Source organism: Danio rerio, chromosome 6 (genome assembly GCF_052040795.2).
Source record: "Danio rerio strain M-AB ecotype USA chromosome 6, GRCz13ab, whole genome shotgun sequence".
NCBI lineage: Eukaryota > Metazoa > Chordata > Actinopteri > Cypriniformes > Danionidae > Danio > Danio rerio.
Window position 1 is genome coordinate 51,324,555 of NC_141026.1, and position 21,978 is coordinate 51,346,532.

Genomic DNA, 21,978 nt, shown 5'->3' on the forward strand with positions numbered 1-21,978 from the left:
CATCAGTGATGTGCAGCCAATGCATAGCGGGATGCTATAGTATTAATATAAGAATTATTGTTGATCTAGTTTTAGATCATGGAGGTGTATGTAGTCAAACCTGTTTGACAAAATCTTTTCAAAGTGATTCATAATCAACTCAAATGAATTGCGGCGCCGCGCGAACTGTTCGCTTGAGTCTCAAAAAATTTTGTGCGCTCCGCCAGCTGAAATCATGAAATATTTAAGACCTAGAACAGCAAATTCAAGACTTTATTTTAATTTCATTTAATTTAGATTTTTAAATTTTAGACTTTAAGACCCCGCGGAAACCCTAACAGAGAATGATCTTAAAGTGGTGGTCTGAAAAATTAAACAAGAATAGACTTGTGCTGCAAACGATGTGCTGACCAGTCTCATTAGGTGAGGTTAATTTTAAATTAAATAAACTATAAACAAATTATATAGTTTTTAGATTACACTTTTTATTGTGTGCGTTGTGAATGATTGTTTATATAGGCATATTAGGGTGTGTGTAAGACCTTGCATTCAACATTTGTTTCTAACCGCCCCTAAAAAATAGTGGGGGTTGTGAGTCATTAGCTATCTTTCCATCCAAAATGTAAACGATCTGGATTATCACATAAAAGACATAAAAATGAAACAGCGTTTCCATCCAATGAGTCAAAGCGAACAAAATAGTCACTTCCTGATAAAGTGGCGCCAAATATCAACAATAAAAACAGAATTTGCTGCAGTAGGAGAAGCTGTTTTAATCTTTTCTTCTTCTAATAAATTACTTACGCCTCAGAAGGCAATCCTGACACGCAGTGAACGCACGGTGGTGTTTGAAGGTGTCAGACGCGGAGCACAGACGCTCTTGATTCTGGAGGTCATTAATAATATAATAACACTAATACTGAAATGGTGAAGGTGTTTTAGAATGGTGTAACAGTGTGCACAGCCTGCTGGTTTGATCATTTACACACATTTTTATCACCACATGATCTCTTTTAACAAAATCACATGACCTTTTTTAATGCACATACTGAAATTTGTGCGGTAAAAATGTTTCCATCGTAGTTTATGCACATTTTTATAGAATAAAAAGTTTATCCTACTCGGTTATGCACATGTTTATGCGTATTTTCAAAATTTATGCACATCATGGCGTTTCCATCAACCGGTTTATGCGCATATCCAAAATGTGCATAAAAATAGGTGGATGGAAACAGCTATTGGCATTATTTTAGTGGCCGTGGGCTGAAAAGTTTGGGAACCCCTGAGCTAGTGTGCTCCAACGAGTGACAAATTATATCTATAAAACTGATAGAAACATTAAACACTAGCAGTTTGTTACTTCCACCAAAACTGTTTAAAGACTTTTTTTCACATCAATTCATACTGGTTTCTCATCAAATCTTGACCAATCATATATTCTCTAGCATTACATTTCCCACCCCCTTTTAAATCACCTCTCATTTGATGCACTTGAGCTCAACCAGTTAAGTAGCAGAAAATCATTCACAAAGTGCAAGATGACTACCTGAAATGCTTGTTACGTTTACTTATGTGAGACAGTGATATGGTTTTACCTGATTATTTGAGATGTAACTGGCACCAAACATCTCCAAAAGTCTGTGATGGAAACTGTATAATGTTATAAAACATTATAAATATTAAAAATTTTATTTTAATCAAATAAACACTCTGCTAAATGTTTCAAGCTGTGGGAAAAGGAAGATGCAATATGCCAGACCCAGCAATAATAAAGGCCACTGTCAGAACACCCTGGGCTCTCATTACACGCGAGCAGTGCCACAGATATACAAGTCTCCCTTCTTGAATGGAATTAGTAAAATAGATCGACTTCCTGAAGATATTCTAATTATATGACCAGCACCTTTACATAGTATGCAAGTTTGACACCTGGTGGTTTAACTAGGTATAGGTTACAAGATTGACGATATCCCCACATTAAAAGGTGAGAGATTTTGCCCTGACCAACCTGAAATCTCTATTTTAGAAACTGCTTCTATTTCTAACAGCTAAACAACAGGGTAAACGATGACAACGATCACCTCAGGTATAGCTCATGTGCTTTATTTACTGTTAAATGCTAATAATGTGAGCTTGAATGTCATTTTTACGTGACAGCGCATGTAGAGGCATGAAAACGGCTAAGCTGAACAGATTGAAAAGACATTCCTTCATCTGTGTGGCTGAGGAGTTTGACGGCCTCTCCAACTGTGTTGAGAAAATTTCCATTCACTGCCCGGTAGTGGAGAAGGACATCTCTATCTGACTCATTGCAGTCTGGTCCTGCTGCTCTGGAATTGATCCGCCAGAGTGCTGATCTTGATCTCTGAGCCTCCATCTCTACAGACTGATGGCTCCAGCTGAACCCACTGATCTGATTCAACAATGTCAACCCAAGACTGACACACAGAGAGCAGATGAAGGTTTTGTCCAGATGGTTTAGATACTGATTTTCCGCCTAAAAAATAAAATAAAAAAAGTGATGTGATAGTAAATGGATTAAAAAAAAAGAAGAAAAAAAGATATCTTCACCCTTTCAACTTTTCTAAAGCTTTTAATTTGAAGTCAATGCCAGAAAAAAATATACCATAAATAGGAAACACCTTTCTTGTGTAAGGCTATGGGCTCTACTTTAAAAGGTGCAGTATGCAAGTTTGACATCCAGTGGTTGATCTAGGTTTTGCACTAGGCTTGGCCAGTAATATGTTATACGGCGGGATCTAAAAATAGCAACGTTGTCAGTTTCAATACTGTTATACCATCATAAAATGCAATGCACTTAAATAGGGGACAAGTAATAAATAACAAATATTATTTATTTAATGCCTACAAATGCGTATGCATGATTGTCATGATGAGACAGTGTGGAAAGAGACAGTGAGGTAAGGAGAGTCGTGCAACAAATGACCTGACATTTGGCAGTATTTCTGACGGAGTCAGAGCACACATTATTTCTCAACTGAACGAGAACTAAGACCAGGTAAACACGAACTGGAGGTCTGCATTCCTGATGCTGCAGCGCGGGAGCCGACCAGATTTCTTGCGGTGCAGGAATAAATTTCTGAATAAAGCATGGGAGCGGTCGGTAGCTATAGTCTAAATTGAAAGGGAGCCGCCCTGAGGTCTAAAAATATCGCTCCCAAGTGAGTGAGCATGCATGGATGCTGTTTGTTTGTGTGTGTGTGTGTCAATTAAGAGCACATCAGCGTTCAGATTAATCAGTAGTTTTTTCACAAACCATCGTGATGACGTGACATTTACGTTTTAGACACCGTTTCTATTTCTGCAACACATGATTAGCTTACGTCGCATGTTTTGCGTGCACTTCACATTTTCGATTTTTTTCGTGACATTTAGACTTTAGACACCGTTTCTATTTCTGCGACACATGATTAGCTTGCGTCGCATGTTTTGGTGCACACTTCACATTTTCGATTTTTTTCGTGACATTTCTATTTTAGACACCGTTTCTATTTTTGCGACACATGTTTAGCTTGCGCCACATGTTTTGCGAAGGCACGGTGTAAGGCACTTGACCAGCCAGTGCACACAGCTGCCTCCTGACCAATTAGAGCACCCCAGGCCAACCGGTCGATCAAGAGAGCACATCAGCTTTCAGATTAATCAGCGCACGTACGGCCCATGAAGAGCACATCAGCTTTCAGATTAAAAAGCGCACGTACGGCCACCTGACCAACTAGAGGACCCAGGGTCCAACTGACCAGTCAGAGCACACAAGGCAACCTGACCGATCATAGCACCCTAGCTTTGTGACATTTCTATTTTACACACCATTTTTAATTTTGCGACACATGTTTAGCTTGTGTCGCATGTTTTGCATGCACACTTCACATTTTCAATTTTTTTCGTGACATTTCTATTTTAGACACCGTTTCTATTTTTGCGACACATGTTTAGCTTGTGTCGCATGTTTAGCGTGCACTTCGAATTTTCGATTTTTTTCGTGCCATTTAGATTTTAGACACCGTTTCTATTTCTGCGAAACATGATTAGCTTGCGTCGCATGTTTTTGTGCACACTTCACATTTTAGATTTTTTTCGTGACATTTCTATTTTAGACACCGTTTCTATTTTTGCGACACGTTTAGCTTGTGTCGCATGTTTTGCGTGCACTTCAAATTTATGATTTTTTTCGTGACATTTAGATTTTAGACACCGTTTCTATTTCTGCGACACATGATTAGCTTGTGTCGCATGTTTTTGTGCACACTTCACATTTTTGATTTTTTTCGTGACATTTCTATTTTAGACACCGTTTCTATTTTTGCGACACATGTTTAGCTTGTGTCGCATGTTTAGCGTGCACTTCGAATTTTCGATTTTTTTCGTGCCATTTAGATTTTAGACACCGTTTCTATTTCTGCGACACATGATTAGCTTGTGTCGCATGTTTTTGTGCACACTTCACATTTTCGATTTTTTTCGTGACATTTCTATTTTAGACACCGTTTCTATTTTTGCGACACATGTTTAGCTTGTGTCGCATGTTTTGCGTGCACACTTCACATTTTAGATTTTTTTCGTGACATTTCTATTTTAGACACCGTTTCTATTTTTGCGACACGTTTAGCTTGTGTCGCATGTTTTGCGTGCACTTCACATTTTTTATTTTTTTCGTGACATTTCTATTTTAGACACCGTTTCTATTTCTACGACACATGATTAGCTTGCGTCGCATGTTTTGGTGCACACTTCACATTTTCGTTTTTTTTCGTGACATTTCTATTTTAGACACCGTTTCTATTTTTGCGACACATGTTTAGCTTGCGCCGCATGTTTTGCGAAGGCACGGTGTAAGGCACTTGACCAGACAGTGCACACAGCTGCCTCCTGACCAATCAGAGCACCCCAGGCCAACCGGTCGATCAAGAGAGCACATCAGCTTTCAGATTAATCAGCGCACGTACGGCCCATGAAGAGCACATCAGCTTTCAGATTAATAAGCGCACGTACGGCCACCTGACCAACCAGAGGACCCAGGGTCCAACTGACCAGTCAGAGCACACAAGGCAACCTGACCGATCATAGCACCCTAGCTTTGTGACATTTCTATTTTACACACCGTTTCTATTTTTGCGACACATGTTTAGCTCATGTCGCATGTTTTGCGTGCACTTCACATATTTAATTTTTTTCGTGACATTTCTATTTTAGACACCGTTTCTATTTTTGCGACACATGTTTAGCTTGTGTTGCATGTTTTGCGTGCACTTCGAATTTTCGATTTTTTCCATGACATTTAGATATTAGACACCGTTTCTATTTCTGCGACACATGATTAGCTTGCGTCGCATGTTTTTGTGCACACTTCACATTTTCGATTTTTTTCGTGACATTTCTATTTTAGACACCGTTTCTATTTTTGCGACACATGTTTAGCTTGCGTCGCATGTTTTGCGAAGGCACGGTGTAAGGCACTTGACCAGCCAGTGCACACAGCTGCCTCCTGACCAATCAGAGCACCCCAGGCCAACCGGTCGATCAAGAGAGCACATCAGCTTTCAGATTAATCAGCGCACGTACGGCCCATGAAGAGCACATCAGCTTTCAGATTAATAAGCGCACGTACGGCCACCTGACCAACCAGAGGACCCAGGGTCCAACTGACCAGTCAGAGCACACAAGGCAACCTGACCGATCATAGCACCCTAGCTTTGTGACATTTCTATTTTACACACCGTTTCTATTTTTGCGACACATGTTTAGCTTGTGTCGCATGTTTAGCGTGCACTTCGAATTTTCGATTTTTTTCGTGCCATTTAGATTTTAGACACCGTTTCTATTTCTGCGACACATGATTAGCTTGTGTCGCATGTTTTTGTGCACACTTCACTATTTCGATTTTTTTCGTGACATTTCTATTTTAGACACCGTTTCTATTTTTGCGACACATGTTTAGCTTGTGTCGCATGTTTTGCGTGCACACTTCACATTTTAGATTTTTTTCGTGACATTTCTATTTTAGACACCGTTTCTATTTTTGCGACACGTTTAGCTTGTGTCGCATGTTTTGCGTGCACTTCACATTTTTTATTTTTTTCGTGACATTTCTATTTTAGACACCGTTTCTATTTCTACGACACATGATTAGCTTGCGTCGCATGTTTTGGTGCACACTTCACATTTTCGTTTTTTTTCGTGACATTTCTATTTTAGACACCGTTTCTATTTTTGCTACACATGTTTAGCTTGCGCCGCATGTTTTGCGAAGGCACGGTGTAAGGCACTTGACCAGACAGTGCACACAGCTGCCTCCTGACCAATCAGAGCACCCCAGGCCAACCGGTCGATCAAGAGAGCACATCAGCTTTCAGATTAATCAGCGCACGTACGGCCCATGAAGAGCACATCAGCTTTCAGATTAATAAGCGCACGTACGGCCACCTGACCAACCAGAGGACCCAGGGTCCAACTGACCAGTCAGAGCACACAAGGCAACCTGACCGATCATAGCACCCTAGCTTTGTGACATTTCTATTTTACACACCGTTTCTATTTTTGCGACACATGTTTAGCTCATGTCGCATGTTTTGCGTGCACTTCACATATTTAATTTTTTTCGTGACATTTCTATTTTAGACACCGTTTCTATTTTTGCGACACATGTTTAGCTTGTGTTGCATGTTTTGCGTGCACTTCGAATTTTCGATTTTTTCCATGACATTTAGATATTAGACACCGTTTCTATTTCTGCGACACATGATTAGCTTGCGTCGCATGTTTTTGAGCACACTTCACATTTTCGATTTTTTTCGTGACATTTCTATTTTAGACACCGTTTCTATTTTTGCGACACATGTTTAGCTTGCGTCGCATGTTTTGCGAAGGCACGGTGTAAGGCACTTGACCAGCCAGTGCACACAGCTGCCTCCTGACCAATCAGAGCACCCCAGGCCAACCGGTCGATCAAGAGAGCACATCAGCTTTCAGATTAATCAGCGCACGTACGGCCCATGAAGAGCACATCAGCTTTCAGATTAATAAGCGCACGTACGGCCACCTGACCAACCAGAGGACCCAGGGTCCAACTGACCAGTCAGAGCACACAAGGCAACCTGACCGATCATAGCACCCTAGCTTTGTGACATTTCTATTTTACACACCGTTTCTATTTTTGCGACACATGTTTAGCTTGTGTCGCATGTTTTGCGTGCACTTCACATATTTGATTTTTTTCGTGACATTTAGGTTTTAGACACCGTTTCTATTTCTGCGACACATGTTTAGCTTGTGTCGCATGTTTTGCGTGCACACTTCACATTTTAGATTTTTTTCGTGACATTTCTATTTTAGACACCGTTTCTATTTTTGTGACACATGTTTAGCTTGTGTCGCATGTTTTGCGTGCACTTCACATTTTTTATTTTTTTCGTGACATTTCTATTTTAGACACCGTTTCTATTTTTGCGACACATGTTTAGCTTGTGTCGCATGTTTTGCGTCCACTTCGAATTTTCGATTTTTTTCGTGACATTTAGATTTTAGACACCGTTTCTATTTCTGCGACACATGATTAGCTTGCGTCGCATGTTTTGGTGCACACTTCACATTTTCGTTTTTTTTTCGTGACATTTCTATTTTAGACACCGTTTCTATTTCTGCGACACATGATTAGCTTGTGTCGCATGTTTTTGTGCACACTTCACATTTTCGATTTTTTTCGTGACATTTCTATTTTAGACACCGTTTCTATTTTTGCGACCCATGTTTAGCTTGCGCCGCATGTTTTGCGAAGGCACGGTGTAAGGCACTTGACCAGCCAGTGCACACAGCTGCCTCCTGACCAATCAGAGCACCCCAGGCCAACCGGTCGATCAAGAGAGCACATCAGCTTTCAGATTAATCAGCGCACGTACGGCCACCTGACCAACCAGAGGACCCAGGGTCCAACTGACCAGTCAGAGCACACAAGGCAACCTGACCGATCATAGCACCCTAGCTTTGTGACATTTCTATTTTAGACAACGTTTCTATTTTTGCGACACATGTTTAGCTTGTGTCGCATGTTTTGCGTGCACTACGAATTTTCGATTTTTTTCGTGACATTTAGATTTTAGACACCGTTTCTATTTCTGCGACACATGATTAGCTTGCGTCGCATGTTTTTGTGCACACTTCACATTTTCGATTTTTTTCGTGACATTTCTATTTTAGACACTGTTTCTATTTTTGCGACACATGTTTAGCTAGTGTCGCATGTTTTGCGTGTACTTCACATATTTGATTTTTTTTGTGACATTTAGGTTTTAGACACCGTTTCTATTTCTGCGACACATGTTTAGCTTGTGTCGCATGTTTTGCGTGCACACTTCACATATTAGATTTTTTTCGTGACATTTCTATTTTAGACACCGTTTCTATTTTTGCGACACATGTTTAGCTTGTGTCGCATGTTTTGCGTGCACTTCACATTTTTTATTTTTTTCGTGACATTTCTATTTTAGACACCGTTTCTATTTTTGCGACACATGTTTAGCTTGTGTCGCATGTTTTGCGTGCACTTCGAATTTTCGATTTTTTTCGTGACATTTAGATTTTAGACACCGTTTCTATTTCTGCGACACATGATTAGCTTGCGTCGCATGTTTTGGTGCACACTTCACATTTTCGTTTTTTTTTCGTGACATTTCTATTTTAGACACCGTTTCTATTTTTGCGACACATGTTTAGCTTGTGTCGCATGTTTTGGTGCACACTTCACATTTTCGATTTTTTTCGTGACATTTCTATTTTAGACACCGTTTCTATTTTTGCGACACATGTTTAGCTTGCGTCGCATGTTTTGCAAAGGCACGGTGTAAGGCACTTGACCAGCCAGTGCACACAGCTGCCTCCTAACCAATCAGAGCACTCCAGGCCAACCGGTCGATCAAGAGAGCACATCAGCTTTCAGATTAATCAGCGCACGTACGGCCCATGAAGAGCACATCAGCTTTCAGATTAATAAGCGCACGTACGGCCACCTGACCAACCAGAGGACCCAGGGTCCCACTGACCAGTCAGAGCACACAAGGCAACCTGACCGATCATAGCACCCTAGCTTTGTGACATTTCTATTTTACACACCGTTTCTATTTTTGCGACACATGTTTAGCTTGTTCGCATGTTTTGCGTGCACACTTCACATTTTCGATTTTTTTCGTGACATTTCTATTTTAGACACCGTTTCTATTTTTGCAACACATGTTTAGCTTGTGTCGCATGTTTTGCGTGCACTTCACATTTTTTATTTTTTTCGTGACATTTCTATTTTAGACACCGTTTCTATTTTTGCGACACATGTTTAGCTTGTGTCGCATGTTTTGCGTGCACTTCACATTTTTTATTTTTTTCGTGACATTTCTATTTTAGACACCGTTTCTATTTTTGCGACACATGTTTAGTTTGTGTCCCATGTTTTGCGTGCACTTCGAATTTTCGTTTTTTTTCGTGACATTTAGATTTTAGACACCGTTTCTATTTCTGCGACACATGATTAGCTTGCGTCGCATGTTTTTGTGCACACTTCACATTTTCGATTTTTTTCATGACATTTCTATTTTAGACACCGTTTCTATTTTTGCGACACATGTTTAGCTTGTGTCGCATGTTTTGCGTGCACACTTCACATTTTCGATTTTTTTCATGACATTTCTATTTTAGACACCGTTTCTTTTTCTGCGACACATGTTTAGCTTGTGTCGCATGTTTTGCGTGCACACTTCACATTTTCGATTTTTTTCGTGACATTTCTATTTTAGACACCGTTTCTATTTTTGCGACACATGTTTAGCTTGTGTCGCATGTTTTGCGTGCACTTCACATTTTTTTTTTTTTCGTGACATTTCTATTTTAGACACCGTTTCTATCTTTGCGACACATGTTTAGCTTGCGTCGCATGTTTTGCGAAGGCACGGTGTAAGGCACTTGACCAGCCAGTGCACACAGCTGCCTCCTGACCAATCAGAGCACCCCAGGCCAACCGGTCGATCAAGAGAGCACATCAGCTATCAGATTAATCAGCGCACGTACGGCCCATGAAGAGCACATCAGCTTTCAGATTAATAAGCGCACGTACGGCCACCTGACCAACCAGAGGACCCAGGGTCCAACTGACCAGTCAGAGCACACAAGGCAACCTGACCGATCATAGCACCCTAGCTTTGTGACATTTCTATTTTACACACCGTTTCTATTTTTGCGACACATGTTTAGCTTGTGTCGCATGTTTTGCGTGCACTTCACATATTTGATTTTTTTCGTGACATTTAGGTTTTAGACACCGTTTCTATTTCTGCGACACATGTTTAGCTTGTGTCGCATGTTTTGCGTGCACACTTCACATTTTAGATTTTTTTCGTGACATTTCTATTTTAGACACCGTTTCTATTTTTGCGACACATGTTTAGCTTGTGTCGCATGTTTTGCGTGCACTACGAATTTTCGATTTTTTTCTTGACATTTAGATTTTAAACACCGTTTCTATTTCTGCGACACATGATTAGCTTGCGTCGCATGTTTTTGTGCACACTTCACATTTTCGATTTTTTTCGTGACATTTCTATTTTAGACACCGTTTCTATTTTTGCGACACATGTTTAGCTTGTGTCGCATGTTTTGGTGCACACTTCACATTTTCGATTTTTTTTGTGACATTTCTATTTTAGACACCGTTTCTATTTTTGCGACACATGTTTAGCTTGTGTCGCATGTTTTGCGTGCACTTCGAATTTTCGATTTTTTTCGTGACATTTAGATTTTAGACACCGTTTCTATTTCTGCGACACATGTTTAGCTTGTGTCGCATGTTTTGCGTGCACTTCACATTTTCGTTTTTTTTCGTGACATTTCTATTTTAGACACCGTTTCTATTTTTGCGACACATGTTTAGCTTGTGTCGCATGTTTTGGTGCACACTTCACATTTTCGATTTTTTTTGTGACATTTCTATTTTAGACACCGTTTCTATTTTTGCGACACATGTTTAGCTTGCGTCGCATGTTTTGCGAAGGCACGGTGTAAGGCACTTGACCAGCCAGTGCACACAGCTGCCTCCTGACCAATCAGAGCACCCCAGGCCAACCGGTCGATCAAGAGAGCACATCAGCTATCAGATTAATCAGCGCACGTACGGCCCATGAAGAGCACATCAGCTTTCAGATTAATAAGCGCACGTACGGCCACCTGACCAACCAGAGGACCCAGGGTCCAACTGACCAGTCAGAGCACACAAGGCAACCTGACCGATCATAGCACCCCTAGCTTTGTGACATTTCTATTTTACACACCGTTTCTATTTTTGCGACACATGTTTAGCTTGTGTCGCATGTTTTGCGTGCACTTCACATATTTGATTTTTTTCGTGACATTTAGGTTTTAGACACCGTTTCTATTTCTGCGACACATGTTTAGCTTGTGTCGCATGTTTTGCGTGCACACTTCACATTTTAGATTTTTTTCGTGACATTTCTATTTTAGACACCGTTTCTATTTTTGCGACACGTTTAGCTTGTGTCGCATGTTTTGCGTGCACTTCACATTTTTTATTTTTTTCGTGACATTTCTATTTTAGACACCGTTTATATTTTTGCGACACATGTTTAGCTTGTGTCGCATGTTTTGCGTGCACTTCGAATTTTCGATTTTTTTCGTGACATTTAGATTTTAGACACCGTTTCTATTTCTGCGACACATGATTAGCTTGCGTCGCATGTTTTTGTGCACACTTCACATTTTCGATTTTTTTCGTGACATTTCTATTTTAGACACCGTTTCTATTTTTGCGACACATGATTAGCTTGCGTCGCATGTTTTTGTGCACACTTCACATTTTAGATTTTTTTCTTGACATTTCTATTTTAGACAACGTTTCTATTTTTGCGACACATGTTTAGCTTGTGTCGCATGTTTTGCGTGCACTTCACATATTTGATTTTTTTCGTGACATTTAGGTTTTAGACACCGTTTCTATTTCTGCGACACATGTTTAGCTTGTGTCGCATGTTTTACGTGCACACTTCACATTTTAGATTTTTTTCTTGACATTTCTATTTTAGACAACGTTTCTATTTTTGCGACACATGTTTAGCTTGTGTCGCATGTTTTGCGTGCACTTCGAATTTTCGATTTTTTTCGTGACATTTAGATTTTAGACACCGTTTCTATTTCTGCGACACATGATTAGCTTGCGTCGCATGTTTTGGTGCACACTTCACATTTTCGTTTTTTTTCGTGACATTTCTATTTTAGACACCGTTTCTATTTTTGCGACACATGTTTAGCTTGCGTTGCATGTTTTGCGAAGGCACGGTGTAAGGCACTTGACCAGCCAGTGCACACAGCTGCCTCCTGACCAATCAGAGCACCCCAGGCCAACCGGTCGATCAAGAGAGCACATCAGCTATCAGATTAATCAGCGCACGTACGGCCCATGAAGAGCACATCAGCTTTCAGATTAATAAGCGCACGTACGGCCACCTGACCAACCAGAGGACCCAGGGTCCAACTGACCAGTCAGAGCACACAAGGCAACCTGACCGATCATAGCACCCTAGCTTTGTGACATTTCTATTTTACACACCGTTTCTATTTTTGCGACACATGTTTAGCTTGTGTCGCATGTTTTGCGTGCACTTCACATATTTGATTTTTTTCGTGACATTTAGGTTTTAGACACCGTTTCTATTTCTGCGACACATGTTTAGCTTGTGTCGCATGTTTTGCGTGCACACTTCACATTTTAGATTTTTTTCGTGACATTTCTATTTTAGACACCGTTTCTATTTTTGCGACACATGTTTAGCTTGTGTCGCATGTTTTGCGTGCACTTCACATTTTTTATTTTTTTCGTGACATTTCTATTTTAGACACCGTTTCTATTTTTGCGACACATGTTTAGCTTGCGCCGCATGTTTTGCGAAGGCACGGTGTAAGGCACTTGACCAGCCAGTGCACACAGCTGCCTCCTGACCAATCAGAGCACCCCAGGCCAACCGGTCGATCAAGAGAGCACATCAGCTTTCAGATTAATCAGCGCACGTACGGCCCATGAAGAGCACATCAGCTTTCAGATTAATAAGCGCACGTACGGCCACCTGACCAACCAGAGGACCCAGGGTCCAACTGACCAGTCAGAGCACACAAGGCAACCTGACCGATCATAGCACCCTAGCTTTGTGACATTTCTATTTTAGACAACGTTTCTATTTTTGCGACACATGTTTAGCTTGTGTCGCATGTTTTGCGTGCACTTCACATTTTTTATTTTTTTCGTGACATTTCTATTTTAGACACCGTTTCTATTTTTGCGACACATGTTTAGCTTGTGTCGCATGTTTTGCGTGCACTTCGAATTTTCGATTTTTTTCGTGACATTTAGATTTTAGACACCGTTTCTATTTCTGCGACACATGATTAGCTTGCGTCACATGTTTTGGTGCACACTTTACATTTTCGTTTTTTTTCGTGACATTTCTATTTTAGACACCGTTTCTATTTTTGCGACACATGTTTAGCTTGTGTCGCATGTTTTGGTGCACACTTCACATTTTAGATTTTTTTTCGTGACATTTCTATTTTAGACACCGTTTCTATTTTTGCGACACATGTTTAGCTTGCGTCGCATGTTTTGAGAAGGCACGGTGTAAGGCACTTGACCAGCCAGTGCACACAGCTGCCTCCTGACCAATCAGAGCACCCCAGGCCAACCGGTCGATCAAGAGAGCACATCAGCTATCAGATTAATCAGCGCACGTACGGCCCATGAAGAGCACATCAGCTTTCAGATTAATAAGCGCACGTACGGCCACCTGACCAACCAGAGGACCCAGGGTCCAACTGACCAGTCAGAGCACACAAGGCAACCTGACCGATCATAGCACCCTAGCTTTGTGACATTTCTATTTTACACACCGTTTCTATTTTTGCGACACATGTTTAGCTTGTGTCGCATGTTTTGCGTGCACTTCACATATTTGATTTTTTTCGTGACATTTAGGTTTTAGACACCGTTTCTATTTCTGCGACACATGTTTAGCTTGTGTCGCATGTTTTGCGTGCACACTTCACATTCTAGATTTTTTTCGTGACATTTCTATTTTAGACACCGTTTCTATTTTTGCGACACATGTTTAGCTTGTGTCGCATGTTTTGCGTGCACTTCGAATTTTCGATTTTTTTCGTGACATTTAGATTTTAGACACCGTTTCTATTTCTGCGACACATGATTAGCTTGCGTCGCATGTTTTTGTGCACACTTCACATTTTCGATTTTTTTCGTGACATTTCTATTTTAGACACCGTTTCTATTTTTGCGACACATGTTTAGCTTGTGTCGCATGTTTTGGTGCACACTTCACATTTTTGATTTTTTTCGTGACATTTCTATTTTAGACACCGTTTCTATTTTTGCGACACATGTTTAGCTTGCGTAGCATGTTTTGCGAAGGCACGGTGTAAGGCACTTGACCAGCCAGTGCACACAGCTGCCTGCTGACCAATCAGAGCACCCCAGGCCAACCGGTCGATCAAGAGAGCACATCAGCTTTCAGATTAATCAGCGCACTTACGGCCCATGAAGAGCACATCAGCTTTCAGATTAATAAGCGCACGTACGGCCACCTGACCAACCAGAGGACCCAGGGTCCAACTGACCAGTCAGAGCACACAAGGCAACCTGACCGATCATAGCACCCTAGCTTTGTGACATTTCTATTTTACACACCGTTTCTATTTTTGCGACACATGTTTAGCTTGTGTCGCATGTTTTGCGTGCACTTCACATATTTGATTTTTTTCGTGACATTTAGGTTTTAGACACCGTTTCTATTTCTGCGACACATGTTTAGCTTGTGTCGCATGTTTTGCGTGCACACTTCACATTTTAGATTTTTTTCATGACATTTCTATTTTAGACACCGTTTCTATTTTTGCGACACATGTTTAGCTTGTGTCGCATGTTTTGCGTGCACTTCGAATTTTCGATTTTTTTCGTGACATTTAGATTTTAGACACCGTTTCTATTTCTGCGACACATGATTAGCTTGTGTCGCATGTTTTTGTGCACACTTCACATTTTCGATTTTTTTCGTGACATTTCTATTTTAGACACCGTTTCTATTTTTGCGACACATGTTTAGCTTGCGTCGCATGTTTTGCGAAGGCACGGTGTAAGGCACTTGACCAGCCAGTGCACACAGCTGCCTCCTGACCAATCAGAGCACCCCAGGCCAACCGGTCGATCAAGAGAGCACATCAGCTATCAGATTAATCAGCGCACGTACGGCCCATGAAGAGCACATCAGCTTTCAGATTAATAAGCGCACGTACGGCCACCTGACCAACCAGAGGACCCAGGGTCCAACTGACCAGTCAGAGCACACAAGGCAACCTGACCGATCATAGCACCCTAGCTTTGTGACATTTCTATTTTACACACCGTTTCTATTTTTGCGACACATGTTTAGCTTGTGTCGCATGTTTTGCGTGCACTTCACATATTTGATTTTTTTCGTGACATTTAGGTTTTAGACACCGTTTCTATTTCTGCGACACATGTTTAGCTTGTGTCGCATGTTTTGCATGCACACTTCACATTTTAGATTTTTTTCGTGACATTTCTATTTTAGACACCGTTTCTATTTTTGCGACACATGTTTAGCTTGTGTCGCATGTTTTGGTGCACACTTCACATTTTTGATTTTTTTCGTGACATTTCTATTTTAGACACTGTTTCTATTTTTGCGACACATGTTTAGCTTGCGTAGCATGTTTTGCGAAGGCACGGTGTAAGGCACTTGACCAGCCAGTGCACACAGCTGCCTGCTGACCAATCAGAGCACCCCAGGCCAACCGGTCGATCAAGAGAGCACATCAGCTTTCAGATTAATCAGCGCACTTACGGCCCATGAAGAGCACATCAGCTTTCAGATTAATAAGCGCACGTACGGCCACCTGACCAACCAGAGGACCCAGGGTCCAACTGACCAGTCAGAGCACACAAGGCAACCTGACCGATCATAGCACCCTAGCTTTGTGACATTTCTATTTTACACACCGTTTCTATTTTTGCGACACATGTTTAGCTTGTGTCGCATGTTTTGCGTGCACTTCACATATTTGATTTTTTTCGTGACATTTAGGTTTTAGACACCGTTTCTATTTCTGCGACACATGTTTAGCTTGTGTCGCATGTTTTGCGTGCACACTTCACATTTTAGATTTTTTTCATGACATTTCTATTTTAGACACCGTTTCTATTTTTGCGACACATGTTTAGCTTGTGTCGCATGTTTTGCGTGCACTTCGAATTTTCGATTTTTTTCGTGACATTTAGATTTTAGACACCGTTTCTATTTCTGCGACACATGATTAGCTTGTGTCGCATGTTTTTGTGCACACTTCACATTTTCGATTTTTTTCGTGACATTTCTATTTTAGACACCGTTTCTATTTTTGCGACACATGTTTAGCTTGCGTCGCATGTTTTGCGAAGGCACGGTGTAAGGCACTTGACCAGCCAGTGCACACAGCTGCCTCCTGACCAATCAGAGCACCCCAGGCCAACCGGTCGATCAAGAGAGCACATCAGCTATCAGATTAATCAGCGCACGTACGGCCCATGAAGAGCACATCAGCTTTCAGATTAATAAGCGCACGTACGGCCACCTGACCAACCAGAGGACCCAGGGTCCAACTGACCAGTCAGAGCACACAAGGCAACCTGACCGATCATAGCACCCTAGCTTTGTGACATTTCTATTTTACACACCGTTTCTATTTTTGCGACACATGTTTAGCTTGTGTCGCATGTTTTGCGTGCACTTCACATATTTGATTTTTTTCGTGACATTTAGGTTTTAGACACCGTTTCTATTTCTGCGACACATGTTTAGCTTGTGTCGCATGTTTTGCATGCACACTTCACATTTTAGATTTTTTTCGTGACATTTCTATTTTAGACACCGTTTCTATTTTTGCGACACATGTTTAGCTTGTGTCGCATGTTTTGCGTGCACTTCACATTTTCGATTTTTTTCGTGACATTTCTATTTTAGACACCGTTTCTATTTTTGCGACACATGTTTAGCTTGCGCCGCATGTTTTGCGAAGGCACGGTGTAAGGCACTTGACCAGCCAGTGCACACAGCTGCCTCCTGACCAATCAGAGCACCCCAGGCCAACCGGTCGATCAACGGCCACCTGACCAACCAGAGGACCCAGGGTCCAACTGACCAGTCAGAGCACACAAGGCAACCTGACCGATCATAGCACCCTAGCTTTGTGACATTTCTATTTTAGACAACGTTTCTATTTTTGCGACACATGTTTAGCTTGTGTCGCATGTTTTGCGTGCACTTCACATTTTTTATTTTTTTCGTGACATTTCTATTTTAGACACCGTTTCTATTTTTGCGACACATGTTTAGCTTGTGTCGCATGTTTTGCGTGCACTTCGAATTTTCGATTTTTTTCGTGACATTTAGATTTTAGACACCGTTTCTATTTCTGCGACACATGATTAGCTTGCGTCACATGTTTTGGTGCACACTTCACATTTTCGTTTTTTTTCGTGACATTTCTATTTTAGACACCGTTTCTATTTTTGCGACACATGTTTAGCTTGTGTCGCATGTTTTGGTGCACACTTCACATTTTCGATTTTTTTTCGTGACATTTCTATTTTAGACACCGTTTCTATTTTTGCGACACATGTTTAGCTTGCGTCGCATGTTTTGCGAAGGCACGGTGTAAGGCACTTGACCAGCCAGTGCACACAGCTGCCTCCTGACCAATCAGAGCACCCCAGGCCAACCGGTCGATCAAGAGAGCACATCAGCTATCAGATTAATCAGCGCACGTACGGCCCATGAAGAGCACATCAGCTTTCAGATTAATAAGCGCACGTACGGCCACCTGACCAACCAGAGGACCCAGGGTCCAACTGACCAGTCAGAGCACACAAGGCAACCTGACCGATCATAGCACCCTAGCTTTGTGACATTTCTATTTTACACACCGTTTCTATTTTTGCGACACATGTTTAGCTTGTGTCGCATGTTTTGCGTGCACTTCACATATTTGATTTTTTTCGTGACATTTAGGTTTTAGACACCGTTTCTATTTCTGCGACACGTGTTTAGCTTGTGTCGCATGTTTTGCGTGCACACTTCACATTTTAGATTTTTTTCGTGACATTTCTATTTTAGACACCGTTTCTATTTTTGCGACACATGTTTAGCTTGTGTCGCATGTTTTGCGTGCACTTCACATTTTTTATTTTTTTCGTGACATTTCTATTTTAGACACCGTTTATATTTTTGCGACACATGTTTAGCTTGTGTCGCATGTTTTGCGTGCACTTCGAATTTTCGATTTTTTTCGTGACATTTAGATTTTAGACACCGTTTCTATTTCTGCGACACATGATTAGCTTGCGTCGCATGTTTTTGTGCACACTTCACATTTTCGATTTTTTTCGTGACATTTCTATTTTAGACACCGTTTCTATTTTTGCGACACATGTTTAGCTTGTGTCGCATGTTTTGGTGCACACTTCACATTTTCGATTTTTTTCGTGACATTTCTATTTTAGACACCGTTTCTATTTTTGCGACACATGTTTAGCTTGCGCCGCATGTTTTGCGAAGGCACGGTGTAAGGCACTTGACCAGCCAGTGCACACAGCTGCCTCCTGACCAATCAGAGCACCCCAGGCCAACCGGTCGATCAAGAGAGCACATCAGCTTTCAGATTAATCAGCGCACGTACGGCCCATGAAGAGCACATCAGCTTTCAGATTAATAAGCGCACGTACGGCCACCTGACCAACCAGAGGACCCAGGGTCCAACTGACCAGTCAGAGCACACAAGGCAACCTGACCGATCATAGCACCCTAGCTTTGTGACATTTCTATTTTACACACCGTTTCTATTTTTGCGACACATGTTTAGCTTGTGTCGCATGTTTTGCGTGCACTTCGAATTTTCGATTTTTTTCGTGACATTTAGGTTTTAGACACCGTTTCTATTTCTGCGACACATGTTTAGCTTGTGTCGCATGTTTTGCGTGCACACTTCACATTTTAGATTTTTTTCGTGACATTTCTATTTTAGACACCGTTTCTATTTTTGCGACACATGTTTAGCTTGTGTCGCATGTTTTGCGTGCACTTCACATTTTTTATTTTTTTCGTGACATTTCTATTTTAGACACCGTTTCTATTTTTGCGACACATGTTTAGCTTGTGTCGCATGTTTTGCGTGCACTTCGAATTTTCAATTTTTTTCGTGACATTTAGATTTTAGACACCGTTTCTATTTCTGCGACACATGATTAGCTTGCGTCGCATGTTTTTGTGCACACTTTACATTTTCGATTTTTTTCGTGACATTTCTATTTTAGACACCGTTTCTATTTTTGCGACACATGTTTAGCTTGCGCCGCATGTTTTGCGAAGGCACGGTGTAAGGCACTTGACCAGCCAGTGCACACAGCTGCCTCCTGACCAATCAGAGCACCCCAGGCCAACCGGTCGATCAAGAGAGCACATCAGCTTTCAGATTAATCAGCGCACGTACGGCCCATGAAGAGCACATCAGCTTTCAGATTAATAAGCGCACATACGGCCACCTGACCAACCAGAGGACCCAGGGTCCAACTGACCAGTCAGAGCACACAAGGCAACCTGACCGATCATAGCACCCTAGCTTTGTGACATTTCTATTTTAGACAACGTTTCTATTTTTGCGACACATGTTTAGCTTGTGTCGCATGTTTTGCGTGCACTTCACATTTTTTTTTTTTCGTGACATTTCTATTTTAGACACCGTTTCTATTTTTGCGACACATGTTTAGCTTGTGTCGCATGTTTTGCGTGCACTTCGAATTTTCGATTTTTTTCGTGACATTTAGATTTTAGACACCGTTTCTATTTCTGCGACACATGATTAGCTAGCGTCACATGTTTTGGTGCACACTTCACATTTTCGTTTTTTTTCGTGACATTTCTATTTTAGACACCGTTTCTATTTTTGCGACACATGTTTAGCTTGTGTCGCATGTTTTGGTGCACACTTCACATTTTCGATTTTTTTTCGTGACATTTCTATTTTAGACACCGTTTCTATTTTTGCGACACATGTTTAGCTTGCGTCGCATGTTTTGCGAAGGCACGGTGTAAGGCACTTGACCAGCCAGTGCACACAGCTGCCTCCTGACCAATCAGAGCACCCCAGGCCAACCGGTCGATCAAGAGAGCACATCAGCTATCAGATTAATCAGCGCACGTACGGCCCATGAAGAGCACATCAGCTTTCAGATTAATAAGCGCACGTACGGCCACCTGACCAACCAGAGGACCCAGGGTCCAACTGACCAGTCAGAGCACACAAGGCAACCTGACCGATCATAGCACCCTAGCTTTGTGACATTTCTATTTTACACACCGTTTCTATTTTTGCGACACATGTTTAGCTTGTGTCGCATGTTTTGCGTGCACTTCACATATTTGATTTTTTTCGTGACATTTAGGTTTTAGACACCGTTTATATTTCTGCGACACATGTTTAGCTTGTGTCGCATGTTTTGCGTGCACACTTCACATTTTAGATTTTTTTCATGACATTTCTATTTTAGACACCGTTTCTATTTTTGCGACACATGTTTAGCTTGTGTCGCATGTTTTGCGTGCACTTCACATTTTTTATTTTTTTCGTGACATTTCTATTTTAGACACCGTTTCTATTTTTGCGACACATGTTTAGCTTGTGTCGCATGTTTTGCGTGCACTTCGAATTTTCGATTTTTTTCGTGACATTTAGATTTTAGACACCGTTTCTATTTCTGCGACACATGATTAGCTTGCGTCGCATGTTTTTGTGCACACTTCACATTTTCGATTTTTTTCGTGACATTTCTATTTTAGACACCGTTTCAATTTTGCGACACATGTTTAGCTTGTGTCGCATGTTTTGGTGCACACTTCACATTTTCGATTTTTTTTCGTGACATTTCTATTTTAGACACCGTTTCTATTTTTGCGACACATGTTTAGCTTGCGTCGCATGTTTTGCGAAGGCACGGTGTAAGGCACTTGACCAGACAGTGCACACAGCTGCCTCCTGACCAATCAGAGCACCCCAGGCCAACCGGTCGATCAAGAGAGCACATCAGCTTTCAGATTAATCAGCGCACGTACGGCCCATGAAGAGCACATCAGCTTTCAGATTAATAAGCGCACGTACGGCCACCTGACCAACCAGAGGACCCAGGGTCCAACTGACCAGTCAGAGCACACAAGGCAACCTGACCGATCATAGCACCCTAGCTTTGTGACATTTCTATTTTACACACCGTTTCTATTTTTGCGACACATGTTTAGCTTGTGTCGCATTTTTTGCGTGCACTTCACATATTTGATTTTTTTCGTGACATTTAGGTTTTAGACACCGTTTCTATTTCTGCGACACATGTTTAGCTTGTGTCGCATGTTTTGCGTGCACACTTCACATTTTAGATTTTTTTCGTGACATTTCTATTTTAGACACCGTTTCTATTTTTGCGACACATGTTTAGCTTGTGTCGCATGTTTTGCGTGCACTTCGAATTTTCGATTTTTTTCGTGACATTTAGATTTTAGACACCGTTTCTATTTCTGCGACACATGATTAGCTTGCGTCGCATGTTTTTGTGCACACTTCACATTTTCGATTTTTTTCGTGACATTTCTATTTTGGACACCGTTTCTATTTTTGCGACACATGTTTAGCTTGTGTCGCATGTTTTGGTGCACACTTCACATTTTTGATTTTTTTCGTGACATTTCTATTTTAGACACCGTTTCTATTTTTGCGACACATGTTTAGCTTGCGTAGCATGTTTTGCGAAGGCACGGTGTAAGGCACTTGACCAGCCAGTGCACACAGCTGCCTCCTGACCAATCAGAGCACCCCAGGCCAACC

The 21,978-nt window shown here is 41.4% G+C and overlaps 1 protein-coding gene and 1 long non-coding RNA gene across 3 annotated transcripts in view; both read right to left on the reverse strand.

The window, feature by feature from the left end:
- Window positions 1–21,978, reverse strand: part of LOC147843646 (uncharacterized) — a 123,571-nt gene that overhangs the window by 22,762 nt on the left and 78,831 nt on the right. The window contains exons 5-6 of the mRNA XM_087256242.1: window positions 2,184–2,476; window positions 1,575–1,629 (exon numbers count right to left, since the gene is read on the reverse strand). Of these exons, the coding sequence (XP_087112368.1) occupies window positions 1,575–1,629; window positions 2,184–2,476 (348 nt within the window). The remainder of the gene's footprint in view (window positions 1–1,574; window positions 1,630–2,183; window positions 2,477–21,978) is intronic.
- On the reverse strand, window positions 9,277–20,324 carry LOC147843647 (uncharacterized). 2 transcript variants are annotated; one of them, XR_015944658.1, is made up of 4 exons: window positions 19,846–20,324; window positions 19,380–19,756; window positions 18,570–19,283; window positions 9,277–9,543 (listed from the first exon to the last, which is right to left on the reverse strand). It is a non-coding gene; the product is annotated as an uncharacterized LOC147843647 (long non-coding RNA). The 2 variants fall into 2 exon arrangements; XR_015494260.2 differs by lacking the exon at window positions 19,846–20,324 and having other exon boundaries at window positions 9,293–9,543; window positions 19,380–19,827.